Source organism: Trachurus trachurus (assembly GCF_905171665.1).
Source record: "Trachurus trachurus genome assembly, chromosome: 10".
NCBI classification, from domain to species: Eukaryota; Metazoa; Chordata; class Actinopteri; order Carangiformes; family Carangidae; genus Trachurus; species Trachurus trachurus.
In genome coordinates, this window is record NC_139894.1 from 1270572 (window position 1) to 1295571 (window position 25000).

General features: G+C 42.5%; 2 protein-coding genes across 3 annotated transcripts in view; one reads left to right on the forward strand and one right to left on the reverse strand.

Annotated features, from left to right (window-relative positions):
* stard15 (StAR-related lipid transfer (START) domain containing 15) overlaps positions 1-5546 on the reverse strand; it is a gene marked incomplete at both ends in the record, with an annotated part of 14298 nt that extends 8752 nt beyond the window's left edge. The window contains one exon of the mRNA XM_083980437.1: positions 5400-5546. Coding sequence (XP_083836563.1) covers positions 5400-5546 — 147 coding nt within the window. The remainder of the gene's footprint in view (positions 1-5399) is intronic.
* Positions 5547-24233: 18687 nt separating this feature from the next.
* tgfbi (transforming growth factor, beta-induced) overlaps positions 24234-25000 on the forward strand; it is a 280474-nt gene continuing 279707 nt past the window's right edge. For both annotated transcript variants that reach the window (XR_014595683.1, XM_083980407.1), the window contains exon 1: positions 24234-24453. Coding sequence is in view for 1 of the 2 variants with exons in the window: in XM_083980407.1 (XP_083836533.1) it covers positions 24329-24453 (125 nt within the window). In the remaining variant the exon portion in view is untranslated. The remainder of the gene's footprint in view (positions 24454-25000) is intronic.

The window sequence follows — 25000 nt, forward strand, 5'->3', positions numbered from 1 at the left end:
ACAGACCTTTCCGTCAAAATAAAAGCACCAAGCTAATAAAATGAGGTGAAACTCTTAACTCATTGAGCGCCAGACCTTTTATAAAATGGTCAGTGCCTGGTGCCAGCGTTTCGGGGCATTTTGAGTAATATGTCAAGACCCATAGAATATTTTGTACTATGACTCTGAAAACACCAAGAGAGAAAGAGGAGACTCTCTATTTAACTAGGGGAAAAACCATTTGTTTGTACCTTGTTCCATTCTTGATATATCTTAAGTTGAATAGAGCCTGGTTGCACCAAAAAGACCACTTTTTTCTAGAAAGCTGAGAAAAATGCATTTTTGTGAAAGAGAGTCTCTCAAGAAAAACAGTGATTTATCCATTTTAATTTTGGCTTCAAAAACATGTAAGACATCTGAAAATTTCATTTCACATGTTTTTTCATTGCATTTGACTCCACTTTGCATAGATAAGTTTTAAAATTTGTGCATTGCAACACCTTCTCATCACAATCCACGCCATCTAACGTTACAACACAGATCAGCTGTTATTAAAACCCAACTCATCAATAACAGGATCGCGACATTGGACCACCACTAACATTAGACTACAAAACAAACCATTAACAATTAATCCACACTCAAACCGAAGCAACAATAATGTACTCAACAAGCTAGTAGCCTATTACAAGGTTTACAACAGATATGACAGACAACCTGCTGTGTAAAACCTGCTAGCTGTTAGCTACCGTAGCTCAGGCGTTGGTCTCCCGTCAGGTAAAACCTGCTAACTGTTAGCTACCGTAGCTCAGCCGTTGGTCTCCGTCAGGTAAAAGCTGCTAGCTGTTAGCTACCGTAGCTCAGCCGTTGGTCTCCCGTCAGGTAAAAGCTGCTAGCTGTTAGCTACCAAAGCTCAGGCGTCGGTCTCCCGTCAGGTAAAAGCTGCTAGCTGTTAGCTACCGTAGCTCAGCCGTTGGTCTCCCGTCAGGTAAAAGCTGCTAGCTGTTAGCTACCGTAGCTCAGGCGTTGGTCTCCGTCAGGTAAAAGCTGCCGTTTATTCCTCAAATGAAGCTCATGAAGTTGTTGAGCCTCTCCTCTACAGTTATCCATCACTGCTGTTGAATTAGCCGCTAAACTGCTGGAAGCTAAAACCGAGGGGGCGTCTGTGTTTACAATTCACGAAAGCAACGTGAACGTACGTGCCCCTCACACTTAGTAGTGTTACGCAATGAGGCAGCTTAGCCTCAGCCTCCCTTGGCGGACATGTTAGTCTATGGAGGGGACAAACTGTGCATGCGTAAACAGCCACACACACACCGTACGGGCAGAAGAGGCAGAGCAGCTCTGTGCCTCTCCTCTGAAATACAACGAGACGTCAGTGGCTTCTACGGCCGCTGCCTGACCGGAGGTAAACTCAGTTAAGTCGCGTTTATTAAACTATGAAAATCACCAGATGCTGACACATTTAAACCTGTGGTAAAGTTATCTGAAATTTAAAAAAAAAAATTAAACCTTAGATTAACTAAATAATCTAAGTCTTTCTGACAGGCTCGGTGAGGCACTGCCTCCCCTGACTGCACGTCCTTGCCTGTCCACACCTCTACCTGTCCACACCTCTACCTGTCCACACCTGTACCTGTCCACACCTGTACCTGTCCACACCTCTACCTGTCCACACCTCTACCTGTCCACACCTGTACCTGTCCACACCTGTACCTGTCCACACCTCTACCTGTCCACACCTCTACCTGTCCACACCTCTACCTGTCTCTACATGTCCACACCTGTACCTGTCCACACCTCTACCTGTCCACACCGCTACCTGTCTCTACATGTCCACACCTGTACCTGGACCAGTCCTGGACTCAGAAGTCATCCGACCTGAGCACCAACAGGAAGTGACACAACTCTTCCAACCAGAGTGAAGTAAAGACATAAAACTCTTGAGGACTTTTAATGTGAAATGATTCAGGAAGTTGATCTTTCCACAATAAAAGCCCTTAAAGGGATTCGGTGCGCCGGTGGACTCGTCTTCTCCGTGTTTCCAGAGACACGTCAGTGGGAAGAACAGCTGTGAGTCTCCGTCACTCAGGTGTCGTCAGGTGACCTCAATTATTCATGTGTAGAAGCAGCGGCTCAGTGCGCCGGAAAGACTCTGTGAATTATTAACACTGCAGCCTTCATCACCATCACCATCACCATCATCATCATCATCATCATCATCATCATCATCATCATCATCATCATCATCACCATCATCACCATCATCATCATCATCATCATCATCATCACCATCACCATCACCATCACCATCATCATCATCATCATCATCATCATCATCGTTTAACCTGAATTCCACCAGTTCTGTCCCAGTCCAGTTCCTCTGGTCTCCACCAGGGTTCGGTCTGAACTTCACCTGACAGGTGAGTCGGACCGGACCACAGTGTCTCTAAGGACAAACACAGACTGCAGACTGGAAACACTGGACTGGACTGGACTGGACTTGTCTGGACTGGACTGGACTGGACTGGACCGGACTGGTCTGGTCTGGACTACAGTACACTGTAAGGCAGTGCACTGCCTTGTGCACTGCACTAATTTTGACAGGGTAGTACCGTCAAAGTCCTTCTAGGCAAGTCATGCCACTCGGCGGCCATCTTGGCGACGCCACTAAAACCCCAAGGAGACCAGACCCCTATCTAAATGAATGGCGGGATGGTCAAATCCACCCTTTAACGTGATAGCAGGACGGAAAAAACATACAGACGTGCTAGCCAGTGAAATAAGATACAAATACAAACCAAAAAAACATAAACTTTACCGCAGAATGACGTTTAAATCGCTATTTTTCCACAGGGAGTACTCAACTGCGCATGCGCGTGGATTTACGACACCGCCGTCACTGTACGGCTGTAACGGCTGAGTCCGTGATCTAGCAGCAGCCCGAGCATACCTACACCGTGACCGGTCTGCCCCGCTCTACCTGGAGACATATCGGCTTGAGTCTGGAGATTTTTGTCCAAAAATAAACGCTAGACTTACATGAAATCCGTCTTAATCATCACCTATGGGCTCCTAGTTCTGTGTGTGGTGACTGTGTCTGCTCCCCCCTCCCACCCGCTCCCCCGATCCCCACTAACGTTAGCTGTCTCGGATGCTATCGAGTGCTAGCATGGATGTATTAGTGCTAGCATGTCGTCTCAGCAGCAGCAGCAGCAGTCAGTTAAAAATAAATAAATACAGTCCGAGTGAACCGCTGGAGCCACGGACTGATTACCGACCATCACTAACAACTAAAGCCTCGACCGGTAACAAGTATGAGGGGCGTTGTGCTGCGCTAGCTCGATGCTAACTTCGACTAGTGGTAGCGGTTAGCATTCGCCGCTAGCTTTGGTTAGCATCCGCCGCTAACAGCCGCTTCTCAGCTCACAACAAGCCTCTCGTACTCGGTACAATAAAACAATAGAGGCTCTCTTTATGGTGACGGTGTCTATCGGTCCACGGCTCCAGTGCTTCACCCGGACTGTGTGTGTTTTTTTTGGAGTGGACTGCTGCTGCTGCTGCTGCTGCTGCTGCTGCTGCTGCTGCTGCTGCTGCTGCTATCATGGACAGGAGGCTAACGCCCCAGGGGAGGGGGCCCAGTATGTTTAGGTTAAAAAATGAAACGAACAAAACTATACATTCAAAAATTAAATTAAAGAAAATGTGGACTGATCGGTTCACTGTAAAACGCTTATTGATGTGAATGTGGTGAATTCTGTATACGTAGCCCCGAGGTAGCTCTTTCGTTCATTTCGTTTTCGTTGTTGTTGCCACCAGGTAGGTTTGTCTGTCGTAAATCTACTTGTGCGCATGCGCTGGTGCAATGATTGGCCTAGTTCAGCTCTGGCAACGCAGGTGATTGGCTGCTGGTGAAAAGGGGCGGGACATGCGCCATCTTTGGCGTCGCAGCTTTCCCCATTCAAAACGGGCAGAGTGGTCTGTCTCCTCATATTAGAACGTCTCTGGTACCGTCTCAAATCAAACACTTACCGGAAATGACTCGACAGCTTCTTCTTCTATTTTTTAAATTCTGATTGCAACCGGCCGTTGGAGCCCTATCGCTATCGCGGACACTTGACAGCGCTTTTTGCTGATCAAAACGAGCTAGTAAGTTGTGTTTTATTGTGTTAGTGTTGTTGTTGTGCTGTTATGAGTGTTTTAAAAGAAATTTACGCCGGTGTCAGCTCCGTCGCTGCTCAAAGCAACCGCTGCCGTTTGAAAAGTAGTGACGTGTTTCCGCTACGTCACTAAGACGACGGCCGTTAAGGGTGGAAAGTATCCATCGATCCACACTCAGTGTTCTGGCCGTTTGAGTGCGCCAATGTAGTGCACATAGCAACTACATTGCACACAATATTATGCACTCAAAATATTAAGTGTAAGTGCAGAAGTGCGCGATTTGGGACACACCACTGGTCTTTTCCACTCTGAATGTTTCAGGAAGCCAGATGTTGATGACCTCACAGATCAGAGGTTTGTGAGTTATGTCAGAGAAATGTGACGTTTGACCACAACAGGAACTAGTCTGGACTCTGATCTGGACTCTCATCTGGACTCTGATCCTTAAACCAGCCATGTCAAACTGTTGCTCAAAGCTCCGTGTGGCTGCAGGAACAAAAACCTGCAGCCACTCAGTCCTTTGTGGAAGAGTTTGACATGGCTGGTTTAACCTTCAACCTTCCTTTGCAGACTCTCTGACATCATCAGTTCATGCAGAGTATCCACAGGTCCTTAAAAAGTCTTAAATTCATGTATCTAAAATGAAGGCCTTAAAAAGTATTACATTTATTAGAAATTTCTTAAGATTAAGGTCTTAAATACAGTACTCAACGGTCTTAAATTCATGGATTAAAGTTCTCCTTTGCCACAACGGATTTCCGTCAATGGAAAACTCTATTTCCAGTAGTTCAAGTCAAAAAGCCCCCACCAAGTATTGAGAGCATATAGATTTAAATTGGTCTTTTTTCCCTACATTTTGTCTATATTATTCTAATTCATTGAGCTGCACCTGTTTGCCCTCCTACAGCCTTCTACTCATTTCAATACTTAGAACTGCTCATTTTTCCATTGTCCTTGAGTCAAAGTTGACTCCTTCCTTTCTTCCTTGGTGCTTTTTCTAGTTTTGTATTGATTATCAGTTTGTTTATTAATAACAGATAAGTAAACTTGACTGATTGTCATTGAGGTCGTAGTACAGTGGGATCCCCAACCATCGCTTATATTTATAGGATTAGGTCTTAAATTTCATTCAAGGTGGCATTAAAAAGGTCTTAAAAAGTCTTAAATGTGACTTGCTGAAACCTGCAGAGACCCTGTCATGTGGACTCAGGTGAGACCAGGTGAGACCAGGTGAGACCAGGTGTGTGTGTGTGACTCACCTTGAGTTTCTGGACCGTCCTGCTCTCCTCGTCGCGGCACCACACCGTCACCCCCCCCTTGCAGTAGCGGCTCGTCCAACCGTCCCCGCTCAGGCACTGGTCCCTGAAGGACGAGAAGTCCGAGTCGTCCGGTATCTGGACCGGCATCTCAGGACACAGCGGATCGGTTCAGGAGCAGGAATGAGGAGGAGGAGGAGGAGGTCTGGTCACTCTGCTGCTGCTGCAGGTCTGACTCCACTGCTGCAGGTGGAGGAGGAGGAGCTGAAGAGGAGGAGGAGGAGCTGAAGAGGAGGAGGTCTGGTCACTCTGCTGCTGCTGCAGGTGGAGGAGGAGGAGGAGGAGCTGAAGAGGAGGAGGAGGAGGAGCTGAATAGAGCACTGTAAAAGAGAGTAAGGACACCACCATTGAGTCCCGTGGTAAGCCTCATGCCCCCTAGTGGCAGGATATGGGTATTGCAAAAGCGCCCAGAAAACCCATTCACTCCAATGTATGTGTGTTGCCCACTTACTTGTAAATTGATGAAAACGGCCGTGTTTTTGTTTTTAGGTGTCTTGGTCATATCAAATTATACTTATAATTTGCTTATTACAAAATGTAGATTGAAACATTAATGTAGACAACCGTTTTCTTTTTTTTTACTAGGCTATGTGTTAATGTTTAAAGCCACCACAACACAACCCCCTCACACCCACCCTGCAACTCTTTGTCCTCTATCAACATCATCAACAACTCACTATGAAATCTTTTAATGTTGTTTTAAGGTTTTATTCTGTTTTTACCTGTGTCATTCTATATCTATCTGTAATTTGTTTTATGTTTTGTTAAATTGTGTTTTTCTTAAAGGGACATTGTGTAACTTCTCCTGTTATCTCTTCATGAAAATCGATGATTTGGTTCAAAAGTCTGTTTTTCATTAATCAGTAATCCCCCCATCAACAAAGTGAAGTGTTCCTTTCAGCTCTGAATGAGCCGTTCATATCATTCATATCTCCATGGAGCGGGTAAGCTCGGTGCTGCTGCCATGTGGTGTCGCCATGTTTTTACGTTCAGTGGCAGCGTGACGGTAGGAAACCACGGAAACTCAGCGGAGACACCGGAGCTGTCGGCTCAGGTGGAGGTGGCGTCTGTGAAAAGTCACCGTGGTAACGCAGTGAGGAGGAATGGAGCGTTACACTGATGCTGCATTCACCTGCAGTCGGGCAGACGGCCGTCGCTAACAAACCAGATGTCATTTTAGTCACAGAAGTCCAGAGAAAGACGGTAAAACAATACCACATCGCCATGACAACATATTGTCACGTGTATTGTTTTGCCTCGGCTGTTGTCCGTCTGCCGTCTGCCCAATTTCAGGTGAATGCAGCATGAAAAATACGATTGAGTTGCTTGTGATATACAACCACAACGCTAGATGGAGGAATTCCTACACAAACACAATGTACCTTTAACTTGTGTTTCTTTTATGCACACGTCTAAGAAAAATTTCCACTGCTTTTTGCAGGGGACAATAAAGGTTTTCTGATTCTGATTCTGTTTATCATATATTATTAGTAAGGTTTCCTCAATGATGCTATTAACCTGGGTGATGTTGCTCATTCACCAACAATGCAGAGATGTCAGTTCTTTGTCACTTTTGTAATACCCCTATTCTGCCATCAGGAGGAGCTGCCATTTGACCAATGTGTGTTGTTACTCTCTTACTCCAGTGCTCTGGGTAAAACCGACACACTAACACACACAGGATGTGTTTTCTCTGTGTCACCAGCAGAGGGAGCTCTCTCTCACTCTGTGTGTGTGTGTGTGTGTGTGTGTGTGTGTGTGTGTGTGTGTGTGTGTGTGTGTGTGTGTGTGTGTGTGTGTGTGTGTCCTCTCACTCCTCTGTGAACTCTGACATCAGTGGGTGAAAGCTGCTCCCTCCTTTAAAACTCGTGACCTTTGGCCTCTGAGAACATCTGTTGGAAACCTGAACACAAAGCAGCTCTGTGTTTCCCACACACACACACACACACACACACACACACACACACACACACACACACACACACACACACACACACACACACACACACACACACACACACACACACACACACAGAGTTTTCCCTCAACCTTCACCAGAAACAGGGGACAGGTAGACAGGTGGATCACCTGTGTTACTGAGGAGACTGTGATGTGAATCAGCAGAATATTAAAGGAATAGTTCAACATTTTGTCAAATTGGTCCATTGCCATAACCCCTATAGTCATAGCAGTAGGTTCATTACCTTTAATTGTCGGTGCAAGCTATTTTCATAACGGCGGAGCAGAGCCGTGAGCTGCTCAGAGCTACGCTACGGAGGCTCATTATGGGATTTCTTGGTTTCCCTCATCAAACTCATCAAATACACAATCCAACAACTCCACAACGCTCTGGTGGACAAGTTGTGACCTGCACATTCACCACGCTATGAGATGATAACACAACGTTACCACACAGAGTTGTTTTAGAGGGAAATACAGAGACTGCTTGATGAAAAACTGTCCCTGAAGGCAACGCGCATTAGTGGTTTTGCATGAATTTCCCGTAGCTCTGAGCAGCTCACGGCTCTGCTCCGCCGTTCTAAAAATAGCTTGCACTGACAAATAAAGGCAACGAACCTACTGCTATGACTATAGGGATTAGCTATGTGCAATGGACCAATTTGACAAAATGTTGAACTATCCCTTTAAATATCTGTAAATAAAAACTCTATTACTCGCGTTGTGTTACATGTTATTTATGTTATAAGTCAGACATGAGGCTCAGACCAGGACTGGGTCCAGACCAGGTCCAGGGTCCAGACCGTGTGAACAGGCTGCTGCTCTCAGCCTCTGTGTTAGTTTTAACTGAATCAGCAACAGAATGTGAAAAAGGTGAAATGGACCATAAAGAGAAACCATGAATTTGACACGTGACATTCCTGACATCACAGAGACAGAGACCCAAGGACAGAGACAGAGAAACAAAGACAGAGACAGATACGAAAGGACAGACAGAGACAGAGAGAGACACACTGCAAAAACTCAAAATCTTACCAAGAATATTTGTCTTTTTTCTAGTCAAAATGTAATTTCTAGTCAAAACAAATCTCATTCTACTTAAAATAAGACTCATGACATTAAAAGTAGCTTGTTTTTAGACACTTTTTACTTCTTTCAAGCAGATTTTCACTTGAAATAAGTAGAAAAATCTGATAGTGGAGCAAGTTTTTCTTTCTTATTACAAGCACAAAGAACTTGCTTTCACTGGCAGATTTTTCTACTTATTTCAAGTGAAAATTAGTTTGAAACAAATGAAAATTATCTAAAAAAAAGTTAATTTTTAGGTGATGAGTCTTCTTTTAAGTGGAAAGAGATTAGTTTTGACTAGAAATTAGACATTTTGACAAGAAATAAGACAAATATTCTTGGAAAGATTTTGAGTTTTTGCAGTGCACAGACAGAGACACCGAGAGAAAAACAGACACAGACAGAGAGACAGAGACAGATGTTTACTGTGACTCATTTTTTATCAGCTGCTGTTTAGTTTCAATTTGACTGAGACATGGAAAATCTCTCTCTCACACAAACACACAGCTGCTCTGGTGGTGGAGGAGGACACACCAGCAGCTGACGAGGACAATGGACCGTCCTGTTCTTCATGACCTGAGGTCCAGAGTCCAGACCCTCAGAGAGACCAGGACCAGGACCAGGATGCAGACAGGACGACAGAGACACAACACTGATGTTGTTGTTGTGATGTTGTATAGCTAGTCGTTTGGTTTTCAACAGACAGCAGAAGTGTTGCCATGGTTACTCCTACATGAATACACGCTATCACCCCGACTGCTCATCTGTGTGTCACAGCAAAAACCAGAATAAAGACCCAAAACCAAAGACCAGATTAAAGACCAGGAGATACGACTATGGACTAGAGACTGTAAACTAAAACTACAGACTAGAGACTGTAAACTAAAGGCTAGAGACTAGAGACTGTAAACTAAAGACTAGAGACTGTAAACTAAAGGCTAGAGACTAGAGACTGTAAACTAAAGACTAGAGACTGTAAACTAAAGACTAGAGACTGTAAACTAAAGGCTAGAGACTAGAGACTGTAAACTAAAGACTAAAGACTAGAGACTGTAAACTAAAACTACAGACTAGAGACTGTAAACTAAAGGCTAGAGACTAGAGACTGTAAACTAAAGGCTAGAGACTAGAGACTGTAAACTAAAGACTAGAGACTGTAAACTAAAGACTAGAGACTGTAAACTAAAGGCTAGAGACTAGAGACTGTAAACTAAAGACTAAAGACTAGAGACTGTAAACTAAAACTACAGACTAGAGACTGTAAACTAAAGGCTAGAGACTAGGCAAGGCAAGGCAAGGCAATTTTATTTGTATAGCCCGTTTTTACAAACAGTTTGTCTCAAAGGGCTTTACATGGCATCGTAACAACATCCTCTGTCCTTAGACCCTCACATCCACTGAGGAAAAACTCCATGGAAACCCTTTTAACAGGGAAAAACAGGAGAAACCTCAGGGTGAGCAACAGAGGAGGGATCCCTCACCCAGGACGGACAGACGTGCAATAGATGTTGTTACAGACAAGAAAACAGTTTACAGTTTGTCACAGAATGTGCGGAATATGGAAATGTTAGCAGGGGTTGATGAAGGCAGTCTCTAGTGAGGGGAGGGGGGGGGGCAGGGAGAGCCGGTCAGCTCGATGGGAGGACTGGGTGGTAGACTGGTCCATGGGAAGGGAGGGGAGGCCGGTCTAACGGCAGGGGAAGGGGTGGGATGGGGGCGATGTAGGCGGCGGCTGGTGCAGAGAGATGGAGCTCCGGTGGATCTGCGGAAACACAGAGAGAGTGCGAGACACCAAGGCCAAACTACAAAGTACAACAGAAAATGACAGTTCAAAAATATACTGAGGAGAGGAGAGGAGAGGAGAGGAGAGGAGGGGAGGGGAGGGGAGGGGAGAGGAGAGGAGAGGAGAGGAGAGGAGAGGAGAGGAGAGGAGAGGAGAGGAGAGGAGAGGAGAGGAGAGGAGGAGAAAGGAGAGGGCTCTGTGTAACCAGATGTGTCCCCAGCAGTCTAAGCCTATAGCAGCGTAGCTATAAAATGGTTCAGAGCTACCTGAACCAGCCCTAACTAAAAGCCCTGTCATAAAGGAAGGTCTTAAGTCTAGACTTAAATGTAGTTAGAGTGTCTGCCTCTTTGACCCATGGAGAGAGCTGGTTCCACAGTAAAGGAGCCCGGTAACTGAAGGCTCTACCTCCCAGTCTGTTTTTAGAGATACTGGGAGTCACTAACAGACCTGCGTTCTGGGAGCGGAGTGCTCTGGTAGGACAGTAAGGAATGATTAGTTCTTTCAGATAGGTTGGAGCTTTATCATTAAGAGCCTTATAAGTCAGCAGAAGGATTTTGAAGTCTATTCTAAATCCTACAGGAAGCCAGTGGAGAGAAGCTAAGGTGGGAGAGATGTGCTCTCTCTTCCTAACTCCTGTCAAAACTCTCGCTGCGGCATTCTGGACCAGCTGGAGACTCTTTAGAGAGTTTTTCGGACATCCTGACAGGAGAGAGTTGCAGTAGTCTAGCCTAGAAGTGATAAATGCATGCACTAGTTTCTCAGCATCACTCTGGGAGAGAATATTCCTAATCTTAGTGATACTGCGCAGATGGAAGAAGGCGGTCCTAGTCACATGTTTTATGTGGGAGCTAAAGGAAAGGTCCTGGTCAAAAATGACTCCAAGGTTCCGCGCGGTTGTACTCGGGGTCAGGGTGATGCCATCTAGAGTAGCGATCTGATCAGAGAAAGTGTCCCTGAGATGTTTAGGTCCAAACACAATGACCTCAGTTTTATCTGAATTCAGTAGCAAGAAGTTAGAGGACATCCAGGATCTAATGTCTTTCAGACAGTCTTGCAGATTGATGAGCCGGCTTCTGTCATCTGGCTCCATGGACAAGTAGAGTTGCGTATCATCCGCATAACAGTGAAAATTGATTGAATGCTTCCGGATGATGCCACCTAATGGGAGCATGTAAAGAATGAAGAGGATTGGCCCTAAGACTGAACCCTGCGGTACACCATGCGTAACTCTGCTATACTCTGAATGGTCGTTATTAACATTAACAAATTGAAACCTGTCAGATAAGTATGACTTAAACCATTTCAGGGCGGGCCCTTTAATCCCAATTTCATGATCTAGTCTCTGCAGCAGGATGCTGTGGTCGATGGTGTCGAATGCAGCACTGAGGTCCAAAAGTACAAGAACAGAGACGAGACCTCTGTCTGAAGCTATAAGAAGATCATTAGAGACTTTGACAAGTGCTGTTTCAGTGCTATGGTGTTCTCTGAATCCAGATTGGAAAGCTTCAAAGAGCTCGTTGCTGTGCAGATGTTCATGTAGCTGCTCCAGGACAATCTTCTCAAGGATCTTAGAGATGTAAGGAAGGTTGGATATAGGCCGATAGTTGGCTAGGACATCTGGGTCAAGAGAAGGTTTTTTAAGTAAAGGGTTAATGACAGCCACCTTGAAGGCCTGTGGCACGTAGCCTGTGGCTAAGGAAAGATTGATTTGGTTCAGAAAAGAAATGTTAATTAAGGGAAAGACATCCTTAAGTAGTCTTGTCGGGACTGGATCCAGCAGACATGTGGCTGACTTGGAAGAAGTAATTGCAGAAGTTAAGTCTGACAGGTCGATGGGAGAGAAGCTGTCCAAGTGTGTACCAAGTCTGGGAGGTGCTTCTATAGGTACCGTAATCTGTGGTCCATTACTAGCAATTTTCGTTCTAATATTAACTATCTTTTCGGTAAAGAAAGTTAGGAAGTCGTTACTGCTGAGAGTTGGAGGGATGGATGGCTCAACGACACTATGGTTCTTGGTCAGCCTGGCCACAGTGTTGAAAAGGAACCTGGGGTTGTTCTTATTCTTTTCTATTAAAGATGAATAGTAATTGCTTCTAGCATTACGGAGTTCTTTTTTATATATTAATAAACTATCCTTCCAGGCTTGACGGTCTTCCTCATGTTGGCTGGAATGTGTTTTCCTTTCCAGCTGTCTGGTCTTCTGTTTCAGAGCGCGCAGATTTGGGCTGTACCAGGGAGCTATTCTTTTCTGATTGATAACTTTCTTTTTCAGGGGAGCTACAGCATCAAGTGTCCCTAGGAGTGCTGCTGCAGTGCTATCCACAAGATAGTCCACCTGTGTGGGGGTGAAATCAGCATAACTGCCCATAATATGGTTACAGGATGTGGCACCAAGCTCTGCTGGAATAAGCTCTTTAAATCTAGAAACAGCAGTGTCAGATAGACATCTACTGTAGCGGGATTTTTTCCCAGGTAGGATATAATTTGTTAAAGTAAATTCAAATGTTATTAAAGAATGGTCAGACAAGACGGGGTTCTGAGGAAGAACTGTGACATGGTCAGTTTCTATTCCATAAGTAAGTACTAAGTCAAGGATATGATTAAAAGTGTGAGTGGGTTTGTTTACCCTCTGAGAGAAGCCAACTGAATCCAAAAGTGACTTGAACGCAGTAGCCAGACAATCATCATCGACGTCCACATGAATGTTAAAGTCACCTACTATAATGACTTTGTCTGAGCTCATTGCTAAATTTGACAGAAAGTCAGGGAATTCTTCTAGAAACTCAGAATAAGGTGCAGGAGGACGATACACTACAGCAAGTAAGAGTGGTTTTTCTGCTTTCCAGTCTGGGTGAGAGAGGCTGACAGTAAGGCTTTCAAATGTATTATATGAACTATTATGTCTAGGGTTGATAATCAGATTTGACTGATAAATAGCAGCCACTCCTCCTCCTCGGCCTGTGTTACGAGGCACATGACAGTTAATGTAACTAGGAGGGGTAGATTCATTCAAACTAACATATTCATCTTGCTGCAACCAGGTCTCAGTTAGTGTTAATATGTCAATATGGTGACTTGTAATTAAGTCATTCACTAGGAGAGACTTGGATGGGAGAGAACGAATGTTGAGCAAACCACATTTAATAGTTCTATTAGGTTGGCTTGCTGGAGCAGTGGTTTTGATTTTAACTAAGTTGCTATAAACAACTCCTCTAGATTGGGGTTTAGGCTTAGACAGCCTCGAGGCAGACACAGTTTCTATAGGCTGGGTGGGTGACAACAAGAGGGAACCAGCAGAGGGGCGTGTTAAACTGTAACAAACTGAGACTGTAAACTAAAGACTAGAGACTGTAAACTAAAGGCTAGAGACTAGAGACTGTAAACTAAAGACTAGAGACTGTAAACTAAAGACTAGAGACTGTAAACTAAAGGCTAGAGACTGTAAACTAAAGACTAGAGACTAGAGACTGTAAACTAAAGACTAGAGACTGTAAACTAAAGGCTAGAGACTAGAGACTGTAAACTAAAGACTAGAGACTGTAAACTAAAGACTAGAGACTAGAGACTGTAAACTAAAGACTAGAGACTGTAAACTAAAGGCTAGAGACTAGAGACTGTAAACTAAAGACTAGAGACTGTAAACTAAAGGCTAGAGACTAGAGACTGTAAACTAAAGACTAGAGACTGTAAACTAAAGGCTAGAGACTAGAGACTGTAAACTAAAGACTAGAGACTGTAAACTAAAGGCTAGAGACTAGAGACTGTAAACTAAAGACTAGAGACTGTAAACTAAAGACTAGAGACTAGAGACTGTAAACTAAAGACTAGAGACTGTAAACTAAAGACTAGAGACTAGAGACTGTAAACTAAAGACTAGAGACTGTAAACTAAAGACTAGAGACTAGAGACTGTAAACTAATGACTAGAGGCTAGAGACTGTAAACTAAAGACTAGAGACTAGAGACTGTAAACTAAAACTACAGACTAGAGACTGTAAACTAAAGACTAGAGACTGTAAACTAAAGACTAGAGACTAGAGACTGTAAACTAAAGACTAGAGACTGTAAACTAAAGACTAGAGACTGTAAACTAAAGACTAGAGACTAGAGACTGTAAACTAAAGACTAGAGACTGTAATCTAAAGACTAGAGACTAGAGACTGTAAACTAAAGACTAGAGACTGTAAACTAAAGACTAGAGACTAGAGACTGTAAACTAAAGACTAGAGACTGTAAACGAAAGGCTAGAGACTAGAGACTGTAAACTAATGACTAGAGACTGTAAACTAAAGACTAGAGACTGTAAACTAAAGACTAGAGACTGTAAACTAAAGGCTAGAGACTAGAGACTGTAAACTAATGACTAGAGACTGTAAACTAAAGACTAGAGACTGTAAACTAAAGGCTAGATACTAGAGACTGTAAACTAAAAGCTAGAGACTAGAGACTGTAAACTAAAGACTAGAGACTAGAGACTGTAAACTAAAGACTAGATACTGTAAACTCAAGGCTAGAGACTAGAGATTGTAAACTAAAGACTAGAGACTGTAAACTAAAGGCTAGAGACTAGAGACTGTAAACTAAAGACTAGAGACTGTAAACTAAAGACTAGAGACTAAAGGCTAGAGACTGTAAACTAAAGACTAGAGACTGTAAACTAAAGACTAGAGACAAGAGACTGTAAACTAGATACTAGAGACTGTAAACTCAAGGCTAGAGACAAGAGACTGTAAACTTGATACTAGAGACTGTAAACTAAAGGCTAGAGACTAGAGACTGTAAACTCAAGGCTAGAGACAAGAGACTGTAAACTAGAGACTAGAGACTGTAAACTAAAGGCTAGAGACTAGAGACTGTAAACTAAAGGCTAGAGACTAGAGACTGTAAACTCAAGGCTAGAGACGAGAGACTGTAAACTAAAGACTAGAGACTGCAAACTAAAGACTAGAGACTAGAGACTGTAAACTAAAGACTAGAGACTGTAAACTAAAGACTAGAGACTAGAGACTGTAAACTAATGACTAGAGGCTAGAGACTGTAAACTAAAGACTAGAGACTGTAAACTAAAACTACAGACTAGAGACTGTAAACTAAAGACTAGAGACTAGAGACTGTAAACTAAAGACTAGAGACTGTAAACTAAAGACTAGAGACTAGAGACTGTAAACTAAAGACTAGAGACTGTAAACTAAAGACTAGAGACTAGAGACTGTAAACTTAAGACTAGAGACTGTAAACTAAGGACTAGAGACTGTAAACTAAAGACTAGAGACTGTAAACGAAAGGCTAGAGACTAGAGACTGTAAACTAAAGACTAGAGACTGTAAACTAAAGACTAGAGACTGTAAACTAAAGACTAGAGACTGTAAACTAAAGACTAGAGACTGTAAACTAAAGGCTAGAGACTAGAGACTGTAAACTAAAGACTAGAGACTGTAAACTAAAGACTAGAGACTGTAAACTAAAGGCTAGAGACTAGAGACTGTAAACTAAAGACTAGAGACTAGAGACTGTAAACTAAAGACTAGATACTGTAAACTCAAGGCTAGAGACTAGAGATTGTAAACTAAAGACTAGAGACTGTAAACTAAAGGCTAGAGACTAGAGACTGTAAACTAAAGACTAGAGACTGTAAACTAAAGACTAGAGACTAAAGGCTAGAGACTGTAAACTAAAGACTAGAGACTGTAAACTAAAGACTAGAGACAAGAGACTGTAAACTAGATACTAGAGACTGTAAACTCAAGGCTAGAGACAAGAGACTGTAAACTAGATACTAGAGACTGTAAACTAAAGGCTAGAGACTAGAGACTGTAAACTCAAGGCTAGAGACGAGAGACTGTAAACTAAAGACTAGAGACTGTAAACTAAAGGCTAGAGACTAGAGACTGTAAACTCAAGGCTAGAGACGAGAGACTGTAAACTAAAGACTAGAGACTGCAAACTAAAGACTAGAGACTAGAGACTGTAAACTAAAGACTAGAGACTGTAAATTAAAGACTAGAGACTAGAGACTGTAAACTAATGACTAGAGGCTAGAGACTGTAAACTAAAGACTAGAGACTGTAAACTAAAACTACAGACTAGAGACTGTAAACTAAAGACTAGAGACTGTAAACTAAAGACTAGAGACTAGAGACTGTAAACTAAAGACTAGAGACTGTAAACTAAAGACTAGAGACTGTAAACTAAAGACTAGAGACTAGAGACTGTAAACTAAAGACTAGAGACTGTAAACTAAAGACTAGAGACTAGAGACTGTAAACTTAAGACTAGAGACTGTAAACTAAGGACTAGAGACTGTAAACTAAAGACTAGAGACTGTAAACGAAAGGCTAGAGACTAGAGACTGTAAACTAAAGACTAGAGACTGTAAACTAAAGACTAGAGACTGTAAACTAAAGGCTAGAGACTAGAGACTGTAAACTAAAGACTAGAGACTGTAAACTAAAGACTAGAGACTGTAAACTAAAGGCTAGAGACTAGAGACTGTAAACTAAAGACTAGAGACTGTAAACTAAAGACTAGATACTGTAAACTCAAGGCTAGCGACTAGAGATTGTAAACTAAAGACTAGAGACTGTAAACTAAAGGCTAGAGACTAGAGACTGTAAACTAAAGACTAGAGACTGTAAACTAAAGACTAGAGACAAGAGACTGTAAACTAGATACTAGAGACTGTAAACTAAAGGCTAGAGACTAGAGACTGTAAACTCAAGGCTAGAGACAAGAGACTGTAAACTAGATACTAGAGACTGTAAACTAAAGGCTAGAGACTAGAGACTGTAAACTCAAGGCTAGAGACAAGAGACTGTAAACTAGAGACTAGAGACTGTAAACTAAAGGCTAGAGACTAGATACTGTAAACTCAAGGCTAGAGACAAGAGACTGTAAACTAGAGACTAGAGACTGTAAACTCAAGGCTAGAGACTAGAGACTGTAAAATCCAGGCTAGAGACGAGAGACTGTAAACTAAAATCTAGAGACTGTAAACTAAAGGCTAGAGACTAGAGACTGTAAACTCAAGGCTAGAGACGAGAGACTGTAATCTAAAGGCTAGAGACTAGAGATTGTTAATTAAAGACTAGAGACTCTACACTCCAGGCTAGAGACTAGAGACTGTAAACTAAAGACTAGAGACTGTAAACTAAAGACTAGAGACTGTAAACTAAAGGCTAGAGACTAGAGACTGTAAACTAAAGACTAGAGACTGTAAACTAAAGACTAGATACTGTAAACTCAAGGCTAGCGACTAGAGATTGTAAACTAAAGAGTAGAGACTGTAAACTAAAGGCTAGAGACTAGAGACTGTAAACTAAAGACTAGAGACTGTAAACTAAAGACTAGAGACAAGAGACTGTAAACTAGATACTAGAGACTGTAAACTAAAGGCTAGAGACTAGAGACTGTAAACTCAAGGCTAGAGACAAGAGACTGTAAACTAGATACTAGAGACTGTAAACTAAAGGCTAGAGACTAGAGACTGTAAACTCAAGGCTAGAGACAAGAGACTGTAAACTAGAGACTAGAGACTGTAAACTAAAGGCTAGAGACTAGATACTGTAAACTCAAGGCTAGAGACAAGAGACTGTAAACTAGAGACTAGAGACTGTAAACTCAAGGCTAGAGACTAGAGACTGTAAAATCAAGGCTAGAGACGAGAGACTGTAAACTAAAATCTAGAGACTGTAAACTAAAGGCTAGAGACTAGAGACTGTAAACTCAAGGCTAGAGACGAGAGACTGTAATCTAAAGGCTAGAGACTGTAAACTAAAGGCTAGAGACTGTAAACTAAAGACTAGAGACTGTAAACTCAAGGCTAGAGACGAGAGACTGTAAACTAAAGACTAGAGACTGTAAACTAAAGGTTAGAGACTAGAGATTGTAAACTAAAGACTAGAGACTGTAAACTAAAGGCTAGAGACTAGAGACTGTAAACTAAAGACTAGAGACTGTAAACTAAAGACTAGAGACTGTAAACTAAAGGCTAGAGACTGTAAACTAAAGACTAGAGACTGTTAACTAAAGACTAGAGACTGTAAACTAAAAGCTAGAGACTAGAGACTGTAAACTAAAGACTAGAGACTGTAAACTAAAGGCTAGAGACTGTAAACTAAAGACTAGAGACTTTAAACTAAAGGTTAAAGACTGTAAACTAAAGACTAGAGACTGTAAACTAAAGGTTAGAGACTAGAGACTGTAAACTAAAGGCTAGAGACTAGAGACTGTAAACTAAAGGCTAGAGACTAGAGACTGTAAACTAAAGACTAGAGACTGTAAACTGAAGGCTAGAGACGAGAGACTGTAAACTAAAGACTAGAGACTGTAAACTAAAGACTAGAGACTGTAAACTAAAGGTTAGAGACGAGAGACTGTAAACTAAAGACTAGAGACTGTAAACTAAAGACTAGAGACTGTAACCTAAAGGCTAGAGACGAGAGACTGTAAACTAAAGACTAGAGACTAGAAACTGTAAACTAAAGGCTAGAGACTAGAAACTGTAAACTAAAGACTAGAGACTAGAAACTGTAAACTAAAGGCTAGATACTAGACACTGTAAACTAAAGGTTAGAGACTGTAAACTAAAGACTAGAGACTGTAAACTAAAGGTTAGAGACTGTAAACTAAAGACTAGAGACTGTAAACTAAAGGCTAGAGACTGTAAACTAAAGACTAGAGACTGTAAACTAAAAGCTAGAGACTAGAGACTGTAAACTAAAGACTAGAGACTGTAAACTAAAGGTTAGAGACTGTAAACTAAAGACTAGAGACTGTAAACTAAAGGTTAAAGACTGTAAACTAAAGACTAGAGACTGTAAACTAAAGGTTAGAGACTGTAAACTAAAGACTAGAGACTGTAAACTAAAGGTTAGAGACTGTAAACTAAAGACTAGAGACTGTAAACTAAAGGTTAGAGACTGTAAACTAAAGACTAGAGACTAGAGACTGTAAACTAAAGGCTAGAGACTAGAGACTGTAAACTAAAGACTAGAGACTGTAAACTAAAGACTAGAGACTGTAAACTAAAGGCTAGAGACTGTAAACTAAAGGTTAGAGACTGTAAACTAAAGACTAGAGACTGTAAACTAAAGGCTAGAGACTGTAAACTAAAGGCTAGAGACGAGAGACTGTAAACTAGGGCTGGGCGATATGAGAAAAAATCCTATCACGATAAATTTTTTCATATCAGTCGATATCGATATATATCACGATATGACTCAAGTCCCTGTTTTTGTCAAGCCTAAATGTTCCATCATACTCACAAGTGAGATTTGAAGATATCAGAAGGTTATTTCTGATTTAAATATTTATTTTCCGTCAAAAATTGAACATTTCAGATGTAATGATGATGAACATATAAAAGCAACGAGTAATAACAGTTTCAGATAAATAAAACTGGTATTATATTTATACAGTTATAAATAATAATATAATTATTATTATTTGATTGGACAAGAGACATTACATGAGTGCTGATATACAGTACAACAGCACTGGGTCTTTTACAGACATTATCACTCCACTGTTCAGGCGTTCTTTAACATTACATCAGACAGGAGTTAAATCAGAGCCATACTCCCCATACAGGAGCTACTCCATCTCTGCTGCTGCTGCTACTGTTATAAACGGACCTGAAAATTAAAACCCGGACCTGACGTGGTCCGTCTAATTAGCGATAATTCACAGCCTAAACCTGGCGGAAAAAGGAAGAGAAATCGCCGCGGTTAGCGCTTGCTTCGCCAGTGGCCAGTGTTTAGGTCGGCACAACAGTTGCGGTGCGTCTGTGTGTCGCTCCAGTGTGAGGAGCAGCAGCAGCAGCAGCAGCAGCAGCAGCAGCAGAGCGGCCACGCCGTGACTGCGCTCCCTTTGATGTGTGACAGCGAGCCGCTCCGACTGCCTGCTGTCTCCGTGGTTAAAGTTTAGCGTTGTTTACAGACTAGTACTGTATCTCGGGGTTAATGTAAACATGACGTACCACGCGTCTTTTCGCGGTCACTCGTCCTAGTTCTCCTCCATTTTTTCTTTCGAGGCAACACTCATCCTCTCTCTCTTTTTTACTGGCGATGCCCCGCTGCTGACGCCAGGCTGCAGCAGCCCAAACACACCACATGTTGTTGTGTACTGTCTTCCTGTGCCTTGTCAACCTAACCTGGCTGGCTCAGCCATTGGTTCAGCGCGGCGCAACTCTCGTTTTCATTGGCTGTTTCAAAACATGAATGAATGAAACCTATCGACTTTCTATCGACCATGTTTCATATTGCTATTGAGTAAAGTTATATCGCGATATATATCGTTATCGTTTTATCGCCCAGCCCTACTGTAAACTAAAGGCTAGAGACGAGAGCCTGTAAACTAAAGACTAGAGACTGTAAACTAAAGGCTAGAGCCTGTAAACTAAAGACTAGAGACTGTAAACTAAAGGCTAGAGACTGTAAACTAAAGACTAGAGACTGTAAACTAAAGGCTAGAGACTGTAAACTAAAGACTAGAGACTGTAAACTAAAGGCTAGAGACTGTAAACTAAAGACTAGAGACTGTAAACTAAAGGCTAGAGACTGTAAACTAAAGACTGTAAACTAAAGGCTAGAGACTAGAGACTGTAAACTAAAGACCAGAGACTGTAAACTAAAGACCAGAGACTGTAAACTAAAGACTAGAGACTGTAAACTAAAGGCTAGGGACTAGAGACTGTAAACTAAAGGCTAGAGACTAGAGAATGTAAACTAAAGACCAGAGACTGTAAACTAAAGGCTGGAGACTAGAGACTGTAAACTAAAGACTAGAGACTGTAAACTAAAGGCTGGAGACTAGAGACTGTAAACTAAAGACCAGAGACTGTAAACTAAAGGCTGGAGACTAGAGACTGTAAACTAAAGACCAGAGACTGTAAACTAAAGGCTAGGGACTAGAGACTGTAAACTAAAGACTAGAGACTGTAAACTAGAGACTAGAGACTGTAAACTAAAGACTAGAGACTGTAAACTAAAGACCAGAGACTGTAAACTAAAGGCTAGGGACTAGAGACTGTAAACTAAAGACTAGAGACTGTAAACTAAAGACTAGAGACTGTAAACTAAAGGCTAGAGACTAGAGACTGTAAACTAAAGACTAGAGACTGTAAACTAAAGGCTAGAGACTAGAGACTGTAAACTAAAGACTAGAGACTGTAAACTAAAGGCTGGAGACTAGAGACTGTAAACTAAAGACTAGAGACTGTAAACTAAAGGCTGGAGACTAGAGACTGTATACTACAGACCAAAGACATGGGACCCCAGACTACAGACCAAATACTTGAGACTACAGATCACAGCCTAGAGACTACAGACCACAGACAAAGACTACAGACCACAGACAAAGACTACATACCACAGACTTGATACTACAGACCAAAGTCATGGGACCCCAGACCACAGAAAAAGACTACAGACCAAAGATATAGGACCACAGACTACAGACCAAATACCTGAGACCACAGACACAGACTTAAGACTACACACCAAAGACATGGGACCTCAGACTTAAGACTACAGACCACAGACATGGGACCACAGAGTGAAGACCAGAGGGCCCAGAGCTGCCAACCACTCAGCTGAGTCACAGCAGCTACGTTCAACATGAAACATCTCTAGTTTAAACAGACGTCAGTGAACTCATCGATTCTGTTTACATTGTCCAACAGAGACTTCATCAGCATGACAACACTCTGGACTCATCGGGACCAGCAGCCACTGTCTGGACCGGGTCCAGAGACAGTCTGTAATGGTCCTGGCGCTGGAACGGGTCCATGACAGTAAGCAGAAGCTGTGTGTGAGGACACTCGGTCTAAACACTGTGGGACACGTGGACATGATGGACACGCGATGGACACGTGTTTCTAAAACGGGAAAGATCTAGAAAATAGAAACTTACTCCTCTGTCTGTGTGTCTCTGTGTCTTTATGTACGATACCATACCATACCATACAACAAACTTTATTGTCCCATTCAGGGAAATTTGTCTTGGACACTAGTGTAGCTGCGCCATAAATGCCTTGATGGCCACAATGACAAAAAAAAAACAGTACAACTCAGCCATACCAACCCAGCAAACACAAGACATAACAGCACTGCACATATCCCATAACATAGCATGTTCATGTGTCTCTGTCTGTGTCTCTCTGCCTCTGTCTGTGTCTCTGCACTGCAAAAACTCAAAATCTTACCAAGAGTATTTGTCTTATTTCTAGTCAAAAAAATCATTTCTAGTCAAAACAGAGCTCATTCTACTTAAAATAAGACTCGTCACATAAAAAGTAGCTTGTTTTTAGACACTTTTTACTTCTTTCAAGATGATTTTCACTTGAAATAAGTAGAAAAATCTGATAGTGGAGCAAGTTTTTCTTTCTTATTACAAGCACAAAAAACTTGCTTTCACTGGCAGATTTTTCTACTTATTTCAAATAAAAATTAGTTTGAAACAAGTGAAAATGATCTAAAAACAAGTTATTTTTTAGGTGAAGAGTCTTATTTTAAGTGGAAAGAGATTAGTTTTGACTAGAAATGAGACATTTTGACATGAAATAAGACAAATATTCTTGGAAAGATTTGGAGTTTTTGCAGTGTGTCCCTCTATGTGTCCGTGTCTCTGTCCCTCTATGTCAAAGGTCAAAGGTCTCTTTATTGTCATGCAACAACATGAGATGAATGAAAATGCGATCCCCCTGATCCCGTGCCAGCCCACTAAGATAAAAAAAAAAAAAAAACTGTAGTTAAAGACGATAGTAATGTCATTTTAAAACATACAGTAAAAAATATACAATAAATAAAATTGCACGTCTGTCCGTCCTGGGTGATGATCCCTCCTCTGTTGCTCACCCTGAGCTTTCTCCTGGTTTTCCCTGTTAAAAGGGTTTTCCATGGAGTTTTTCCTCAGTCGATGTGAGGGTCTAAGGACAGAGGATGTTGTTATGATAGGATGTAAAGCCCTTTGAGATGAACTGTTGGTAAAAACGGGCTATACAAATAAAATTGCCTTGCCATGCCTAAAAGATACAACGACAATGACAACAGCAGCAGTAGCGCCCTCCTGGCAATCTAAAGTGGCAATTGTGCAGTGTGAGCGTTGTGTGTGTGTTAGACGTGCAAAGGGGGGGTGGGGGTGCTACAGATGTCCCCCAGCATTCAACATTGGCACCGCCTCAGGGAAGAAACTGTTCCTCAGCCTGGTGGTCCTGGTCTCTCCTATATGTCTGTGTCTCTCTCTGTCCCTCTATATGTCTTTGTCTGTGGTTGTTTTATCGTGTCTCTTTTCTGCTCTTGAACGCAGCACAGCTGTGTTCCATGTGTCAGATTTTATCGGTGGCACATGAAGGCAACAGAGACAAAGAACAGAGATGATCAGAGAGTCTCAGACCTGGACCCAGGGCCGTTGTCTAGGGGAGAAAGGTGATGGTAACTCTAGGGGCCCAGCGCCCAGTGGGGCCCATAAAAAACCCCAGTAGTCTAATCTTTGTATGACTTAATTATTCTGCATAAGACCCTGACTAATACTCATAGTAATGCTGCATTAGCATCAAAACAAAGTAGCTAGGCTAAATAAAAAATGATAATACATACGTAGTCTAAGAAAAAAAGTGGAAAAGTCAGGGGGGAGGGGCCCACTTTAGTATTCTTTCAGGGGGCCCAGAATTCCTAGCAACGGCCCTGCCTGGACCTGAACCTGGACCTGGACCTGGACGTCTCTTCTGTTGCTATAGAAACAAATCATCCAGGTCCATCAGCAGCATCCATCATCAGATGTTTATGACTTTTGAACGGTGTCTCACAGTGTTGGACAAAGTCTGAGTCTGTGGATCTCATATTTTCCTGAACTAAAGGACCTCAGTTCTTGGTGAGTCCTGTCCCTCCCCTCTCCCCCCTCCTCTCCCCTCCCCTCGCCCTCCCCCTCCATAAATCCGGTCTGTGGGACTTTGGCTGCGGAGCGGGAAGAGGAGGACGGAGCAGCAGGAAGCGGAGCAGAGACCCAGAGAGCTGCTGCAGGATTATTAATATATCAATCTAGTCTTTGAGTCTCAGACAGTCGAGATGAGAGGTTGCGCGCTGGTCCCGGGTCTGATCCTGGTCCTCCTGGTCCTGGTCCTGTCGGTGCTGGCCCGGTCTCCGTACCAGGCGGTTCTGCAGCACAGCCGGATCCGCGGTCGGCAGCAGGGGTGAGTGAAAAGTTAAAAGTTAAAAGTGAAAAGTTTCCCCCCGACGCCGTGCAGGAAGGAGGTTCTGGTTTTGATCTGTGATCCGGACTCACTGGTGTTAACGTCGTCAGAGGGTCTGAGGTCCGGAGCACAGACTAAAAAACTTTAGAGCAGCTTTTTTTTTTCAAAGGAGGTTAAATCGAAAGCAACTGGACTTAGTTTTTTGTCTAGGAAATTCTTCCTAGACAAAAAACTAAGTCCAGTTGCTTTTGATTTAACCTCATTTGAAATACTATGACTTGGACAAATGAGAATATGCACCGGTTTAGAGCAGCTGCAGCAGCGCTACCAGGGTCTTTCACACAGAAACCACTAAAGCTTTTAAAGGTGGAGTCCGTTTAGTATAAGGAAACACGAAGCCTGTTAACAAAAGAGTCCTTCATCATCAGTCCACCTTAAACTGTACATAGGCTACTCTGTTTAAGGTGGACTGATGAAGAAAGCAGTCGTTTATTATCAGTGATGTCATCAAACTTTAGAGTTTAAAGGACCATGATGTGGTTTACCT